The sequence below is a fragment of the Lissotriton helveticus genome, chromosome 5_1, assembly GCF_964261635.1.
Source record: "Lissotriton helveticus chromosome 5_1, aLisHel1.1, whole genome shotgun sequence".
Classification (NCBI taxonomy): Eukaryota; Metazoa; Chordata; class Amphibia; order Caudata; family Salamandridae; genus Lissotriton; species Lissotriton helveticus.
This window is the reverse complement of record NC_136065.1, coordinates 2068586557-2068605189: the sequence shown is the minus strand read 5'-3', so window position 1 is coordinate 2068605189 and position 18633 is coordinate 2068586557. Positions and strand designations below refer to the sequence as shown.

At 51.2% G+C, this 18633-nt stretch overlaps 1 protein-coding gene across 1 annotated transcript in view; it reads right to left on the bottom strand.

Annotated features, from left to right (window-relative positions):
* The window catches only part of LOC144756303 (uncharacterized), a 73182-nt gene extending 64063 nt beyond the window's left edge, over positions 1-9119 (bottom strand). The window contains exon 1 of the mRNA XM_078646000.1: positions 8604-9119. Within this exon, the coding sequence (XP_078502126.1) occupies positions 8604-8655 (52 nt within the window). The 5' untranslated portion in view covers positions 8656-9119. The remainder of the gene's footprint in view (positions 1-8603) is intronic.
* Positions 9120-18633: the final 9514 nt, after the last annotated feature.

Sequence of the window (18633 nt, the reverse complement as noted above, 5' to 3'; positions counted from 1 at the left end):
TACCGCAAATCAAACATCCTCGTCACTCTGCCGGCCTGCGACCAGGAAGTCAGGCAGGCCGGCGCGACAACCGGAAACAGGAAGTAGGAGGGCGGGAGCCTACCCCGCCTCCCACGGAAGAGCCGCGATTGGAGCCGTGTTTGGAGCACCGGAGCAGGCAGGAGCCTACCCTGCGCCCCGGTGCCGAAGGAGGGAAGAAGAGTCCTGCTGCCGGGCCCTGCAGCTGAGGAGAGCCGTCGCACGAAGGAAGCTGGTGAGTGGGTTGCTGAGCGGGGGGGGGGGGAGAGCATGTGTGTGCGCGCGTGCGGGGGGGCGGGCTGTGTATGTGTGTGTGTGTGCGTGCGTGTGTGTGTGTATGTGTCTTGGAGTGCGTGTGTGTGACTGTGGGGGAGGGGGTGTGTGTGCGTGAGCGAGTGTCTGTCTGCGCGCGCATGTGTACGGCGGGGACGCGACGTGCGCGTTCGCGCACACGAATCCAGCAAGAAAAGCTTGTGCACCCTCTGGTCCGTCCTTCTCCAGCTGGACAAATGCATCCTTGCGGATGCATTGCCAGCGAGACCCAAAAAACTGATGTAAAACATCTGCATGCTGGACGCCGGGCCTCACACTGGAGGTGGGCGTTGTGTGCCTCACAAACAAGCACAATGTGACGTAACAAACTTCAGGCTCTCTCAAAGTAAAACGCGATATTAATACTGAGGGGGGTCCGCAGTTCACACTCCGGGTTACCGTTCCTGTGTCTGGGGCTTGTTTGTGTAGGTTTTCGGGCGCAGGTAACCTGCTGCCGTTTTACCTGCTGCCTGTATTGTCATTAATTAAACAGCAAAGGCAAAGGAGAGTTGCGCAAGTGGCAAAGGGCACTTTATTGCTAACTGGTAGATGGGAGCGGGGCATTGGCTGAGGGCGACACCCAAGGTCCGACTGACTTATAGGGCATCAGGCAGTGACCAGGGGCAGGTCTGATAAGATATGGGCCGGTCACTGGGCCTGTTTTACGGTCTTCCGGGCTGGGTTTTACGGACCATTGATTTCCCTGGAATTACCAGTAAACATTGCATGCAGCAAATGCATAGATACCTTGCAAAGAACATATATGATGTGTGGCTCACTGTTTTTTTAGTTATCTGATGCGCTATTTGGTCCGCTAATTGGTGCCCGGGCCTATTTTCTGTCACACTCCGACCCTGGTGACGACAAAGAACACCAAAAGGTTACCTCGAAAGGAATCGGAGCCTAGTACCAACACTTCCAGGGCACACAGCATCTTGGGACACAATCACAGGTACGCAACATCCTGGCACAGAGCATCAATCCCACTCCAGGGGTCAGCAGCATCCTGGCACACGATCCAGAGGACCAGATTGTGGCGCTGATATCCCAGGCAGAGGCAATTCTAGCGAAGCACCATGTAAATAATATATCACAAACACACACCACCACCCCCCCCCCCCGAATTACGCTGTGCGTGTACTATCCTTACACATGCCTGGAGCACAACGGTTTCTGACACACACTGGTGCGCACCGTGTACTGTCATATATACAGACATCCCTTGCTGTACTGCATCCTGGTACACAACTTCAGGGCACGCTGCATCCCGATAACACACAAAATATATACACATGTCAGGGTCCACTCGACCCAGGCACACTACACCAAGCCATCGCCCCCTCAGGATATTTTGTGTACTCTGGTACACACCCAGGGAACTCTAAATTCTGGCATTTAAACACATTTATACAGGCTATATACACACGAGCATCCCCCCTGAACATTGTAAGAATAGGACAAAATATCCTGGCGAAAGCAAACCACCCACGAAAGGACGCTGTTTATTTTGATGAGAAACGGGGCTCACTGTATGCAGACCTTACAGCACATTGTATCCTGGAACAAACACCAGATAACTTCCTTATATCTGTTACACACCCAAAATTCACCTGGCACACACCCAAAATTCCTACCCTAGGCACACCTTATCTTGAAACATAAGTCTCAAGAGCACATGGTATCTTGGGCGCACACTATAGGTTTCACGTAAACCAGCACACAGACACACGTGGGCGCCTTTTAGTCTGTCAGACACACACAAATATCAGGGAATACGGAATTGTGGCACACACAATGCAGGGCACACAACTACTTGCGCGCATTGTTGGCTGGCAAGCATACATAGCAGCGTAAACTGTATTGTGGTATTTCAGACACAGACATGCAAGAGCATACATTGCAGCGGCGAGCCAGATCACTGGCTCTGCCTGGGCTCGAGGTACTAATGGGACCCTCGAGCCCAAAGGGAGCCAACGTTCCACGTGGCTCCTGCCTGCCTCCCACGCTCAAACCTCAAGCGCCAAGAAATAAAGATAGATAATTTACCTTTAATGTAAAACAGGGAAAAGAGATACCAATCTAATGGCCGAGTCGCACAACGTGAATCTAGAAAACCTAGAATCAATGCTGGCTTCACCTATTCACCAAACAGTGTGATCCTGGGGACATATTCTATATCGCCGTACTTGCTTTTTTTTCATTATCGCACACGAGGGCATCTTCAAATTCGTGAGTTCGGGATGTGTGCTGCACATTTAATGTACGGTAATGAGGCACCATGTACGCCTTCGGGTAAAGTCCGCGCTATATAAAAATGCATAAATAACTAAATAAATAAATACCGCAAATCAAACATCCTCATCACTCTGCCGGCCTGCGACCAGGAAGTCAGGCAGGCCGGCGCGACACCCGGAAACAGGAAGTAGGAGGGCGGGAGCCTACCCCGCCTCCCACGGAAGAGCCGCGATTGGAGCCGTGTTGGGAGCAGGGAGCACCGGAGCAGGCAGGAGCCTACCCTGCGCCCCGGTGCCGAAGGAGGGAAGAAGAGTCCTGCTGCCGGGCCTTGCAGCTGAGGAGAGGAAGCCGGTGAGTGCGTTGCTGAGCGGCGGGCGGGCGGAGGGAGAGGAGCATGTAGGCGCGGGGGGGAGGCGGCCTGTGTATGTGTGTGTATGTGTGTGCGTGCGTGTGTGTATGTGTCTTGGAGTGCGTGTGTGTGACTGTGAGGGAGGGGGTGTGTGTGTGAGCGAGTGTCTGTCTGCGACGTGTGTGTGTGTGTGTGTGTGTCTGTGTGTGTGCATGCATGCATGCGCGGTAGGCTGGGAGGGCGGCGCATGCGCAGTAGGCTGGGAGGGCGGCGCAGGACGGAACGTGCGCGTTCGCGCAGCCAAATCCGACTGCTAAAAATCGTGCCAGTTTTGTGTCCCTCATTCCCCGGCATCAGACAGCTATAGAGTCTCTGTCCCTGTTCCAGGGCGAGACCTAAAAACAAGTTTAGGCAAGAAAACAAGTACAGGCACAGAGTAATAAAAACAAGTCTGGGCAAGAAAGCAAGTTAGGCACAGGGGAAACAAAACAAGTCTGGGTAAGAAAGCAAGTACAGGCACAGGGGAATAAAAACAAGTCTGGGCAAGAAAGCAAGTACAGGCACAGGGGAATAAAAACAAGTCTGGGCAAGAAAGCAAGTACAGGCACAGGGGAATAAAAACAATTCTGGGCAAGAAAGCAAGTTAGGCACAGGGGAAAAATACAAGATTAGGCAAAAACAGTGCAGGCAGCGCCGTGCAGGCAGCGCCGTGCAGCAGCGTGGGGAGCGACCTGCCTGCGAGCAGGGTCATAGTCGCTCCTTTCACCACTGCGCGGCTTCCATATGAGGGGATGTGGGAGGGAGGAGCAGCTGGGAGGCAGGAGTGCGGCGGCGAATGGGATTGCAGGTGGGCGGGGCCACAGGGACGCAGCGGCGGGAAAAATGGGCGGGGGCCACGGGAGAACTGGGCACAGGAAGGAAAAGCAAGTTTAGGCAAGAAAACAAGTACAGGCACAGAGGAATAAAAACAAGTCTGGGCAAGCAAGCAAGTTAGGCACAGGGGAATCAAAACAAGTCTGGGCAAGAAAGCAAGTACAGGCACAGGGTAATAAAAACAAGTCTTGGCAAGAAAGCAAACACAGGCACCGGGGAATAAAAACAAGTCTGGGCAAGAAAGCAAGTACAGGCACAGGAGAATAAAAACAAGTCTGGGCAAGAAAGCAAATACAAGCACCGGGGAATAAAAACAAGTCTGGGCAAGAAAGCAAGAACAGGCACAGGGGAATAAAAACAAGTCTGGGCAAGAAAGCAAGTACAGGCACGGGGGAATAAAAACAATTCTGGGCAAGAAAGCAAGTTAGGCACAGGGGAAAAATACAAGATTAGGCAAAAACAGTGCAGGCAGCGCCGTGCAGCAGCGTGGGGAGCGACCTGCCTGCGAGCAGGGTCATAGGTTAACTGCTGGGTGCTACCATGGAGCCTGCTGTGCCCATCACTAACCTCTAACTAACACTTCAGTGGCATGATTTATGCTCTGTTGTTTTTTTTTAGCTTGGCGCCCGTCTCTATCATGCCTCCCCCCCCACCTCCAACCCGTGGTTGCAGCGCTTCCTCTACTTTTCTCCCCTTCCTCAGCAAAGCATCTGCGAGCCTTCTTTTAAAAAGGAATTTTTATGGGTTTTTTTACAGTTACATGTGTGTTTAAAGGGCAGTGCAGGAGCCCGTGACGCTGAAAGGGCAGAGTGGGCGGCCCCTGACACAGTCTATGCTGAGGGTCCCACTTCTCCGGCGGTAGGACAGCATTGGTAGCACAGGAGACTCACCCTGGCAGGCTTCATAAGTGCTGCAGCGGCTGCGCAGACAGAGCCTCCTTCCTGGCTACCTGCTGGGTTGGGGCTTTGCTCTCTCCGGCTCTAGCTACCATGGAGCCTGCTGCGCCCATTACTCAGCTCTAAGTAACACTTCAGCTCGGTGCCAATTGTTTGTCGCTATTGCCTCCCCTCGCGTTCTCCATGTTCCTTTTACTTTCTACTGACCCTCTCCATGTTGCTTTAATATTAATCCCCCACCCCATCCCATATTACTATGAAGCCGCTCACATGGAACTGGTTTCAGGAAAGTGCAAATCAATTCTATTAAACAATATTTAGCTATAGTTGTTCCATTACATAAGGACACATTTATTTTTGTAGTCACATGAGATAACGTGATTTGCCCAGAATCGCTGGGCGTTGAACCAACGCCGAGACCCGAACATGGTTCCCCAATTACAAATTCGGCAGAGTGGGCAGCACTGGGGTTATGCCACACCCTGTCCCCCAATGGAATGTGCCTTCCTGGGCTGCCACATGTGAAGTGAGGGATTTCAAGTGCAGGATGGAGGGCTTGGTAGAGAGGTGCTGAATTTGCCCTTCTCCCTCAGCCTAATCCTGTCCAGCCCCCCCCCCCCCCTTTGGGTCCAGCAGCTGCTTGCTTATTCACTTCACACGCCTATCGTCCCCTCCAGTTCCTCCAGGCAGCGAAGGCATCTTCCTTAAAGGCCTCAGTGAATGGTGTAAACAGGGCATTTGGGTATTTAGGTGACTTGAATAATCAGTGATGGACTTTGATGCCGCATGTGACGTTGCAGTCCTGATGGGCTTTGTTAATAGTGCACATCTGACACTTGTAGTTGTTCGGGATTAGGTTTATTTATTGTTCTAAGGAGTGCGTATTTCTTAATTGCTGTGTTTTGTTTTTTCTGCGCACTGAACAATTAGGGGTCCATTAGGATGGCGGGCGGACTTAGTCCGCCCGCCATCCCAGTGCAAAACGGGACCGCCTGCCATAGGTGCGGTGGTCCCGCCTTGACAATTAGGATGCCCCCGCCACAGTGGCGGGTGCATCCTGTATTTTTACCTTTGCGGCGGGCGATGCAGAAAGTGCCGCCCGCCGCAATGGTAAAAATGCACGTTGTGCATTTCAAAGCACAACATGACAGGCACTACGCGGTGCCTGCCATGTTGCACTTTGAAATGCGGGGGAGTACCATAGGTACCCCCATGTGCACCCCCTGCCCCCCGGACTCCCAGGGGGCCCACAACGGGCCCCCGCAGGGAGTCTCCGCATGCCTTTCCATGGCAGCATTGAGCCACGGAAAGGCATTGGAAAATGCCCATCATAATATGGCTGGCGGTGTCTGATAGACACCGCCACAATATTATTCCTTTTCCGCCCCGGCCGCAAGGCGACTGGGGCGGAAAAGCGGCGGACGGTCTTTCCGTCCGCCGAGGTCTCCCCCGCCATACTAATATGGCGGGGGGGGGAAACGAGTGTGGATGTCGGGCGGATTGCCCCTGCCAGCCTGGCGGGGGCAATCCGCCCGACATCATCAGTTGGACAAGTCTAGCCCCAAAACATAACCCTGGTGCACTGTGTGGGTGAGGGCGGGGGTAATAATAGGCAGACAAGACATGCCACACGATCAGAGCTGGTGGCGAAGGGGAGGGGCAGCAGGAGGCTGCGCTGCTCCAGCAGCAGATCAGGTTTCCATGCAGCCATGGCAGGAGGCAATCCGAGCTCTAGGACGGGCTCAGTGGCCTTGCAGGCTTACCAGCCCCACATACCTCCTGCACATACCTTTGTGCACCTCATCCTCATTTGAAGTATCATTCTACATTTTTAAGATTTCCATTTATGTTTTTGCCTGCATGCACCTTTTATAAATATATGTGTGTCGAATGTAGTTTGCCAGGGCGTTTGGACCTGCTTTCCTGTATTCATATTTAGTGGAGGTGGATGAACAATATGAATCTAGAATATCTACAAGCTGAAAAACTAATGTTACATATAAGTAACTTGAAACATAAGAAAATATGGTTCTCGGGCTGAGAGGAGAGATGCTGAACTAAAGTGTACTGATTACTTTTTCAGTTTTATTTAGTGCAAACTTGACCCAGAGGTATCTACATATGCACCGGTTACATTACACAAATACACATTATTTTTTGGGGCTAATTTTTTTTCAAAGGCCGGGAGATTAAGTAATTTACCAGCAGCTGCTTCTTAGGTCCTGTCAGTAACTCCCCCATTTTAAGTCCTCTAACCAGTGCTGCTAGCTGCTTTTCTGATCCCGTCTATAATTCCTCATTCGTAATCCTCCAGACAGTGCTGCAGCTGCTTCTCTGGTCCCAGTGATAATTCCTCATTCTATGGGGCCGATTACGATGGCGGGCGGTCCGCAACCGCCGCGTCGGCGGTGAGGACCGCCGGCCATCAACCTGAATATTCCCACCACCAAATTAGGATGGCGGTGGGAATGGGAATGGTACCGCGGCGGACAGAGAGACCGCCCGCCTTAGTCCCGCAAGACGGTCCTTTTCCGCCCGCCTTGCGGGACACGGTACAATGGGGCAATGACAGCAGTGCTGTGCAGGAACCGCCGTGGGCATTACGATGCCTGTCTTTTTCGACGGAGATCCCGCCGCAAAAGGACAGGCGGGGAATGCCTTTGGGGCTTGTTGCGGGCCCCTGGGTGGGTGGCGGGGTGGGGAGTGCTGCACATGGTGGGTACCTATGGTACCCCCATGCATTTGCATGTACAAGGTGGCAGGCACCGCACGGTGCCTGTCACAGGATGCGCCTGCCAGTGAGGCGAGCGCATCCTAATTTGTATAGCGGGACCGCCGCACCTATGGCGGGTGGTCCCTTCATCGTAATCGGCCCCTAAGTCCTCTACACAGTGCTGTAGCTGCATCTCTGTTCATACATCCACTACACTCCAAACCAAAATACATAGGTAAAAGACATTGTCATTTACCGCACCAATAGCACTAACTCTCACAAATACCAGACCTATTGCAGTGCAAATGCTTGCTGTATTTGGCACATTTTTATATGCAGATGATTTTCCGCTTTGGAATATATAGCTCCTAGGTCACGTGGCAGACCCTGAATTATTGCAATATTACATGCTGTCCCCCATTGACCTGACTGAATATAATTTTCACCAATTAGACCCATTTTTATAAGAACCAACTGTGTGGCAGTATCTACATGTTGTTCTATGACATCCCTTTATTAATGTAATAACTGCCCTTTCACAATTGATTTATTAACCTTCTTACTTCTCAAATTTGCATGAAAGTGCACCATTTACCCACTCTTTTTTCAAAACTTTGTCGGGGTAAGAACCCCCCCTAATACCCTTAAGATGTTCATGCTGGCTCGCCATGGTGCACTGCGACGGAAAGTTTATGCCTCACCACTTTCAAATGTCACCAGCCACCACTGGTGCCAAGTCTCCCGTATGAGTAATGCCACCCCCAGGTGCAGATCCTGAGCACCCCCTGTAGCGCGCCTCTGTCACCACTTCAGGAGGCAAGGGGTGCAGCCCCAGGCAGCAAAGGCCGACGTGCACGGACAGTCCAGCAAAGGGGCCTTGTGCATGAATGGGAAAATAGTATCACGGGTAAGAAAAGAAACACGAAGGAGCGCTGAAACGTATTAAAAACAAGAACCAAAGTTTAGTTTTTTTTGAGTGAATAATAGAGGAAAGACTCGAAAGGAACAAAGAGAAAGAAGAAATGTGAAAAAATGAAAAATAAAGAAAGGAAATAAAACCGAGGAAATAAAAGAAAGAGTCGCTCAGTGATTTATTCCCGGCCTCTTCAACCTGTTAACTATTTTCTCCTTTTCCCACTTTCCCCGCCACCTTACTACCGGGCTTCAGCTCACAAAGCACCCCGTTTGCGGGGGGAACCCCACTTACCAGCTGAGAGGCAGCAGAGGAGGCAGAGCCCGACCAGAAGCCCCCGGTCCATCCTCGGCTTCGGGTCCGGATGTCCCCCAGGAGCGGGACTGAAGAGGCCGAGAGCACTGGAGGGGTCACCCGCCTGGGGCTGCGGGCAGTGACCGGGGCGCACTCTGGAAATCAGAGGGCAGTCACAAAATCAGGGGTTCAGTCTTCAGATCAGGGGTGCAGTCTCAAAAAGAGTGGGGTGTAGTAAGTGAACGTGGGAACGCACACATGCAATAATCAAGTGGGGCCTGAAAGCGGGGGGGCCCTCCTTAAATCAGGGGGTGCGCGGGGGAGGGGGGCTGTTGAAATCAGTGTTATAGCGGTGATCTGGGGTTCTTAATTTTCCCTGGGGAGAAATCAGAATCTATGGTCATAGCCTTTCGAGCTGGGGGGCAGTATCGATGTCAGCAAGGATTTCGGGGCGCAGTCAGTCCAGCAGCGGAGTCCAGAGCGCTTCTATCTCCGGGGACAGCTGTGCACAGTTATACCCGCGCCCCCGTAGAGGAACCACCCCCTCCCTCACACCAGGGCAGGGGGAGGCACGCACGTGGTGCCGCCTGGGCTACGGTTTCGGTTTCGGTTTCGTTTAAGGTTTTTTTCAGCAGAGCAGCCTGGAAATAAGCCGGGATACAAAAACACACAATGGCATCTCCAGAGAGGAGAACCCACCCAACCACCATCCACAATACAACGAGGGAGGGGTGTGTGTGGTGGGGGCGCTGAGCAACGGTGCTTTTTAACTCACTTTAACCTCAATGGCCAATGCTACTCTTCCACAACCCATATCTAAACCACAACACTCACCCATTCAAACCCCAGCCCTGACCCTACCCCAGGACTCACTCTCACCCCGATAATCTCCCTGGCTCCAATCACAGCCACGCAACTACAACCCTACTCCTACCTCATAGCTCATTCAGGCCCTTTGGAACTCACTCCATCCGTGTAGTATGTGTATTGTCACTTTAAATTGGAAATAGAATTTGTGTATGTAAATTAGTATTCCTGTGCATTGGAACGGTCGCTCCCGTTCTATTTTCTAATTTAAAACATTTATAAAGCGCAGCGTGCACCGTACGGTTTCTTGGCGCTAAAGAACGTTGCCTGGTTAGGGCGTTGCCTGGTTAGGGCTTCGTCTGAACAGCTGTTGCCTTGCCGTGGGTCATCGTGGACTTTACCTGAATAATCTACGCTACTGCTTCAGATGTGATCCTTTCATTCGCCTTTACCACAACCGCATCTCCCCTAAAAAACAGAACATTCACTCATCCTAACCCAAACTTACACACACCCAGACACATGAAGCAACATGCCAGCCACCATGAAATAATTAGAAATAGCATTGTCATCATTTCAAGATGGCTGCCCGCTGTATAACCTGATACAATGTAGTGGCCATCTTGAAAGTATACAAAAAGCACTTTCAAGATGGCTGCTAATACTGACTTGGACAAGGCTTTTAAATTGCGTCAGCATTGGCAAAGTCCAAAGCAGCAGTCTAAAAGCGCTGGCAAGGCAAGACTGAGTGGTTTTACCAGTGTATCTTTCAGCTGTGTTCATTTTGCAGTTACACACCTGTGTGGAAATCAAATTAAACCTTCACCCTGCCCCCCCCCCCAAAAAAAAATATTTGCCACATGCAGTGAGTAGGCCTTCCATTTCCAGATTCTTATGGACAGACATGGTCTTTAGCTGAGTGAGGGCCCTCTTAAGGGTGGGGTTCGACCTGCGCACTTCTCCTGTGTGGGGTGCACTAGGGTTGCCATCTGGAAGGTTTATATCAGTATTTGCTTGTCCCTGCTTTTATGAAAATGACCTGAAGCTGGTATTTGTTCCCCTTATCAGTGCGCACTTTCAACAGTAAATGTTAGAAGAAAACACTTTAACATGTTTTCTGCAGCTGTCTTAATTAATACTGACTGATAAACAAAGACAGAAAGGCCATGTTAACAAGCATTTGTAATGTGCAGATGGGACCATATATTTATGTAGCCATGCAGCGCATTAGCCTTGGTGCTGAAACATCTACTGTTCTTTAACATGGAGGGAAAGTAAGCACCAACCTGCGTGACACGCCAGGAATGGGAACACATTGGGTCTGGTGCATAAAAAGTATGTCACTATGCGATAAGAAGTGACACACTGGCGTCGCAAAGGGCTTGTAAATAAGCCCCATTGTTTCCACAAACATGCGGTAAAGTGGTTCATAAGGCACTGGGAGCAGTCTGGCGCTTTTGTGCCAAGTGGTTTGTTTGTTTACAAAATGATTGCATGTTGCTTCTTCCACTCCTCTGCATCAAGCCTTGTATGTGTTTAAACCTCATGCTCTCCTAAATCCTTTGGGCCTCATTTATGAGGCTGTGCGTCACTTTTACGCCGCCGTGCGTCCCTTTTTGTGACGCACCAGTGGCGTAAAAAATGCACCTTGTTGCGCCATATTTACAAAGTGACGCATCTAGGTAGATGCGTCACTTTGTAAACCCCTGCGCCAGGTATAATGTATGCAAGGGGGCGTTTTGACGCAAGAAAGGGTCGTAGAAGTGACGCAGTGAAATCTATGTGATTTCACTGCGCCACTTCTAGAAGCAAATGCGTCAATTTTTTCCGCCCGCCTCACAGCAGGCGTAAGACTGACGCAGGCCCTTTCACATGGGGCTTGCCCCATGTGAAAGGACACATTGCTGTAGTTGCATCACTTTTGTGACACACTCCAGCAATGCATCACTTTTGCGCCATACAGATATTTCAGAAATACTGACGTATCTGTAACTCCTTGCGTCATACTGTAAATATGACGCATCATTGGTGTTGCAAGGAGGGCGCAGTGAAAAGTGACGCATCGCTTTTTTCACGCAGCTATGCGTCACTTTTCATAAACGAGGCCCTTTATTTCTGTCCTAGCCCTTCCCCCGCTCTCTGTCTGCTGCTCACTCTTGCATTGACGGCTCTCCACCACCCAAGGCTCCCCTTCCCATCACCGTCGCTGTTAAGATAAATAACTAAAAGGAGACGTAGCCCTGATCCTAAAGGAAGTTGATTGTGCCAGCGTTCATTAGAAACTGCTTTTATTGCACTTTCATGTCAGTAAAAGCAATGCAAACTGTGTCATGGATCTGCTTTTCAGCCTGAACCTTTGCCATAAGCAACTCAGACAGGTGCCTCTATGTATGCTGCGCTTATAGCGCTTAGAAATGAGCCGAGAGTTTATGCGCTTTAGGTGGGGATTTATGCTTTCCCTTTTACTCCTGCTTTTACAGCGTCGGGCATTGTTGCTGTGCAGCATAAACAAAAGGCCCTGGCCATGCTAATAGTTTCAAAGACCAGACCTATTGGCTATACCAATGCTTGTTTTTACTGAAGGCGTGTTCCTTCAGAAGTGTGCGCGTACAGCACCCACGGGCATCCTTTCCAAGCCTGAGCCCTCCCAAACACTTCCCTATTTTTGAAACAACGGCGTAATAGAAGGCAGGCATTCCTATTAAGGCGAAGGAAGCGCGCGCCGCTGCACGGCTATAAAAAGAAAAGCACGAAAATAGAAGCCTCTTCGGAGACCCTCAAGTGCTGTCACTCAGCGCTCAACTTCACTTTCATGATCCATGTTTGTCAAGGTCAAGGACCCTGACCGCACGGAGAACTGCTCTGGCTAAACTGACCACACAATCCATTGCAGTGATTTGCACGCAATAGTACCGTAGTAGTGAGCAGCGTAAAGAGTGTTCTTACCTGACCGTCGGATCCCAGTGGGCACTTCACACACCTGACACTTCAAATAACTATTGATGGTGAAATAGTTCTGCTCGGACTTGTGACTACAAATTCAGAGTAGCTTGGCAAAACAGGACCGTGCCTACAGTGACCCTTCCAGACAGTGGCTGTTCTTGCAACTGCTTGAGTACACAGTACCCATAACTTTATTTAACTCTTTAACGACTGCACACTACTTTGTAAATAAGCACTAAAATCCGGTACCTTTGGCTTTTTAAAAAAAGTATATGCATACAGAGAAACACAACATACAGGTAGGCACGCATGCACAGACCAGCACACATACAGATATTTGTTTTAAAAAGTCCAGCAAACATACAGACCAGCTTTTTTCAGAATGTGTGAACCGTCCTTTCATTCTCAGCGCACTGACGACGCATTTCTATCACTCAAGAAGTCTCTGCAGATGCACCTCTTTTATTAGCAGACTTTTTTTCTGGCTCCACTGCCCTATTGCCAAGACAGTTTCCATACTGGCAGTTCAGTATTTTGTTGTCTCTTCTTCAGTGAATCCTGTCACCTGTTTAAGCGCTTTGATGCAACATTTGGGCAGTGAAAACGCTATTCAAAAACAAGCATTTGCAATGCAATAGGACTCGCTTTTACATGAGACCTATTGCATTGCAAACGGATAGACACCCATGAATATATACCACTCATTGGCTGCGGGAGGAGCAGCCCTACTCATGAAGCGGCGTAGGTCTCGCAGAATGGAACAGTCTCACACACACTGGTGCGCACAGAGGATCACAAGCTCGTCGGTGGGTGCTCCTGGAGCCCTGGCGCAGGGTCACTTCTTGTCAGTCTGCATGCGTCACTGACTTTGTGGCTGCCCGCGGTCCACGCAGGCGGCCCCCATAGGACGGCGGCTGCCTTTGTGTCACATGATTGCACAGAGCGACAGTCTAGTGTTTTGGGGATCCTCTCTGGGGTGTACTCTAATTTCTGGTTTTGACATGAACCTGCCTATTGTGTGTTTGTGGATGGAAGTGTGCATCCTTTGCCACACCCCTAGCCAAAATAGCCTTCCTGTATGCGTGTTTGCTGTACTGGTTGTGGGTAGTGCTGGTAAAGCAGTGTAGTGGTTTAAGTAACAAGTGTCTAGAGAACTACATTTGCAGAGTCCACGCATCTTTACCGGTTGTTGGCGTAGGGTTGTTTTGACGGAGTTGTGTTCTGTCCATTAGAGGCGTCAACATGTGTTTAACATTTCATGGTACTCTGGTGCAGGTCTTTAATTTTGGCTCTACGGCGGAAACAAAATAAAAAAGCACATATTAGAAAAAAGAAAATATAGCCAAAATGACTCTTTACAACCTTATGATTGTAACTGACTGTCTAGCTATTGCTTTACATTTGTTATAGCCTTTACTAGATGCTGTAAGAATACGCTACTTGAGACAAAAAATAAATTAGGGTTCTTTTGGTTCTACATTTTTGTAAAACACACCTGCTTTGCCCCTGTGTGGAACCCATTTTTACGGGCTCGGCGACGTCACCACGAAGTGGGGAGGAGCTGCGAGCCGTATTGTAGCGAGTTTCTGGCTCATGCTGGAAAAATTCTTCTTTGCTCGTGCATTTCCAGTGCTTTATTTTATAAGCTGAATGGTAATTGGTCCTCGCGTTGCTGTTTTTTTAGTTGTCTTCATGTGATAGGGCATAAGTAATGTTCGTCCGCCATTTTTGGCATTTTCTGTGCGGTTTCGCGCACGGCAGACCATTAATTTTAATTAGGAGCTGTCAGAGTGCCCTTCTAATGCAATCCAGATGGTGGGAGCGCGTTCACCATCCTGCATTGCATGTATAGGGCGCGCGTTCGTCTGCAGCCTTTTTGCGGCTGAAAAAGAGGCAGATTTGATAAAGATCCTAGTGACAGTTACAAATATAGTAGTGGGAGACACAGCAGAATCCTGCATACTAGGACTGACCGGTAAGCACAAGAAGCAAATAGTACAATCCAGATTTTTTAATTTAGCTCCGATACTGGCAAAAAGTTCAATCACGATGCGGTGGAAATCTGCGCTACCCTCTGCAATGCTCACCTAGCATGGTGACGTGGTTAGATGCCAATACAAAGCAATCAACATGTTTTGAACTGCACACACATCTTAATGCACATCCACCATATCCCGCGAGAGAAATCAGATACATCTGAAATTTGAGTTATGTAAGTAGGCTACAGAAATATAGAACAATCAATAAAAACCCTGGAGGCTCTGCAAGCGTGCCTCGTTTGCCGTTCTGTAAATGTAATATTAAGAACACTAAATGCCAAGGAATTACGGCAAAAAATATTAATAACATCGATGTTTGCATTAGCAATACCAGCAGTGAGCAGCCCTGCAGATTAGATCAGCACAGATCAGGCTTCAGTGCCAGGCAGCGGCTGCTTGCAGACCCAAGAAGGATGAAGCCACAGAGCAGCCCTGCAGATTAGATCAGCACAGATCAGGCTTCAGTGCCAGGCAGCGTCTGCTTGCAGACCCAAGAAGGATGAAGACACAGAGCAGCCCTGCAGATTAGATCAGCACAGATCAGGCTTCAGTGCCAGGCAGCGGCTGCTTGCAGACCCAAGAAGGATGAAGATACAGAGCAGCCCTGCACATTAGATCAGCACAGATCGGCAGTGCGGCATGTGCGTGTCTGCCGTGCTGTTGTGAAGGGAACTAGGCTTCAGTGGTAGGCAGCGGCTGCTTGCAGGCCCAAGAAGGATGAAGACACAGAGCAGCCCTGCAGATTAGATCAGCACAGATCAGTCTTCAGTGGTAGGCATTGGCTGCTTGCAGACCCAAGAAGGATGAAGACACAGAGCAGCCATGCAGATTAGATCAGCACAGATCAGGCTTCAGTGCCAGCAGCGGCTGCTTGCAGACCCAAGAAGGATGAAGACACAGAGCAGCCCTGCGGATTAGATCAGCACAGATCAGGCTTCAGTGGTAGGCAGAGGCTGCTTGCAGACCCAAGAAGGATGAAGACACAGAGCAGCCCTGCAGATTAGATCAGCACAGATCAGGCTTCAGTGCCAGGCAGCGGCTGCTTGCAGACCCAAGAAGGATGAAGACACAGAGCAGCCCTGCAGATTAGATCAGCACAGATCAGGCTTCAGTGCCAGGAAGCGGCTGCTTGCAGACCCAAGAAGGATGCAGATACAGAGCAGCCCTGCAGATTAGATCAGCACAGATCAGGCTTCAGTGGTAGGCAGAGGCTGCTTGCAGACCCAAGAAGGATGAAGACACAGAGCAGCCCTGCAGATTAGATCAGCACAGATCAGGCTTCAGTGCCAGGCAGCGGCTGCTTGCAGACCCAAGAAGGATGAAGACACAGAGCAGCCCTGCAGATTAGATCAGCACAGATCAGGCTTCAGTGCCAGGCAGCGGCTAGTTGCAGACCCAAGAAGGATGAAGACACAGAGCAGCCCTGCATATTAGATCAGCACAGATCGGCAGTGCGGCATGTGCGTGTCTGCCATGCTGCTGTGAAGGGAACTAGGCTTCAGTGGCAGGCAGCGGCTGCTTGCAGACCCAAGAAGGATGATGAGACAGATCAGCCCTGCAGATTAGATCAGCACAGATCAGGCTTCAGTGCCAGGCAGCGGCTGCTTGCAGACCCAAGAAGGATGAAGACACAGAGCAGCCCTGCATATTAGATCAGCACAGATCGGCAGTGCGGCGTGTGCGTGTCTGCCGTGCTGCTGTGAAGGGAACTAGGCTTCAGTGGCAGGCAGCGGCTGCCTGCAGATCCAAGAAGGATGATGAGACAGAGCAGCCCTGCAGATTAGATCAGCACAGATCAGGCTTCAGTGCCAGGCAGCGGCTGCTTGCAGACCCAAGAAGGATGAAGACACAGAGCAGCCCTGCATATTAGATCAGCACAGATCGGCAGTGCGGCGTGTGCGTGTCTGCCGTGCTGCTGTGAAGGGAACTAGGCTTCAGTGGCAGGCAGCGGCTGACTGCAGACCCAAGAAGGATGATGAGACAGAGCAGCCCTGCAGATTAGATCAGCACAGATCAGGCTTCAGTGCCAGGCAGCGGCTGCTTGCAGACCCAAGAAGGATGAAGACACAGAGCAGCCCTGCATATTAGATCAGCACAGATCGGCAGTGCGGCATGTGCTTGTCTGCCGTGCTGCTGTGAAGGGAACTAGGCTTCAGTGGCAGGCAGCGGCTGCCTGCAGACCCAAGAAGGATGATGAGACAGATCAGCCCTGCAGATTAGATCAGCACAGATCAGGCTTCAGTGCCAGGCAGCGGCTAGTTGCAGACCCAAGAAGGATGAAGACACAGAGCAGCCCTGCATATTAGATCAGCACAGATCGGCAGTGCGGCATGTGCGTGTCTGCCGTGTTGCTGTGAAGGGAACTAGGCTTCAGTGGCAGGCAGCGGCTGCTTGCAGACCCAAGAAGGATGATGAGACAGATCAGCCCTGCAGATTAGATCAGCACAGATCAGGCTTCAGTGCCAGGCAGCGGCTGCTTGCAGACCCAAGAAGGATGAAGACACAGAGCAGCCCTGCATATTAGATCAGCACAGATCGGCAGTGCGGCGTGTGCGTAAAAGTAAAAGTAAAGTCCACATTTGTAAAGCGCACAATCACCCGTAAGGGTCTCTAGGCGCTGGGGGGCCGTCGGGAAGATTAAGCGAGCTATTGCCCAGAGTCACATGGTGCTGGGCTAACCTGCCGCCGGAGCCGGGGATCGAACCGTGGTCCCCAGATTCCAGCGTCAGTCGCCCTGGCCGCGGCGCCACACGTGTAAGCCGTGCTGCTGTGAAGGGAACCAGGCTTCAGTGCCAGGCAGCGGCTGCTTGCAGACCCAAGAAGGATGAAGACACAGAGCAGCCCTGCATATTAGATCAGCACAGATCGGCAGTGCGGCGTGTGCGTGTCTGCCGTGCTGCTGTGAAGGGAACTAGGCTTCAGTGGCAGGCAGCGGCTGACTGCAGACCCAAGAAGGATGATGAGACAGAGCAGCCCTGCAGATTAGACCAGCACAGATCGGGCTTCAGTGCCAGGCAGCGGCTGGTTGCAGACCCAAGAAGGATGAAGACACAGAGCAGCCCTGCATATTAGATCAGCACAGATCGGCAGTGCGGCGTGTGCGTGTCTGCCGTGCTGCTGTGAAGGGAACTAGGCTTCAGTGTCAGGCAGCGGCTGCTTGCAGACCCAAGAAGGATGATGAGACAGATCAGCCCTGCAGATTAGATCAGCACAGATCAGGCTTCAGTGCCAGGCAGCGGCTGCTTGCAGACCCAAGAAGGATGAAGACACAGAGCAGCCCTGCATATTAGATCAGCACAGATCGGCAGTGCGGCATGTGCTTGTCTGCCGTGCTGCTGTGAAGGGAACTAGGCTTCAGTGGCAGGCAGCGGCTGCCTGCAGACCCAAGAAGGATGATGAGACAGATCAGCCCTGCAGATTAGATCAGCACAGATCAGGCTTCAGTGCCAGGCAGCGGCTAGTTGCAGACCCAAGAAGGATGAAGACACAGAGCAGCCCTGCATATTAGATCAGCACAGATCGGCAGTGCGGCATGTGCGTGTCTGCCGTGTTGCTGTGAAGGGAACTAGGCTTCAGTGGCAGGCAGCGGCTGCTTGCAGACCCAAGAAGGATGATGAGACAGATCAGCCCTGCAGATTAGATCAGCACAGATCAGGCTTCAGTGCCACAGATCAGGCTTCAGTGCCAGGCAGCGGCTGCTTGCAGACCCAAGAAGGATGAAGACACAGAGCAGCCCTGCATATTAGATCAGCACAGATCGGCAGTGCGGCGTGTGCGTAAAAGTAAAAGTAAAGTCCACATTTGTAAAGCGCACAATCACCCGTAAGGGTCTCTAGGCGCTGGGGGGCCGTCGGGAAGATTAAGCGAGCTATTGCCCAGAGTCACATGGTGCTGGGCTAACCTGCCGCCGGAGCCGGGGATCGAACCGTGGTCCCCAGATTCCAGCGTCAGTCGCCCTGGTCGCGGCGCCACACGTGTAAGCCGTGCTGCTGTGAAGGGAACTAGGCTTCAGTGGCAGGCAGCGGCTGGCTGCAGACCCAAGAAGGATGATGAGACAGAGCAGCCCTGCAGATTAGATCAGCACAGATCAGGCTTCAGTGCCAGGCAGCGGCTCGTTGCAGACCCAAGAAGGATGAAGACACAGAGCAGCCCCGCATATTAGATCAGCACAGATCGGCAGTACGGCATGTGCTTGTCTGCCGTGCTGCTGTGAAGGGAACTAGGCTTCAGTGGCAGGCAGC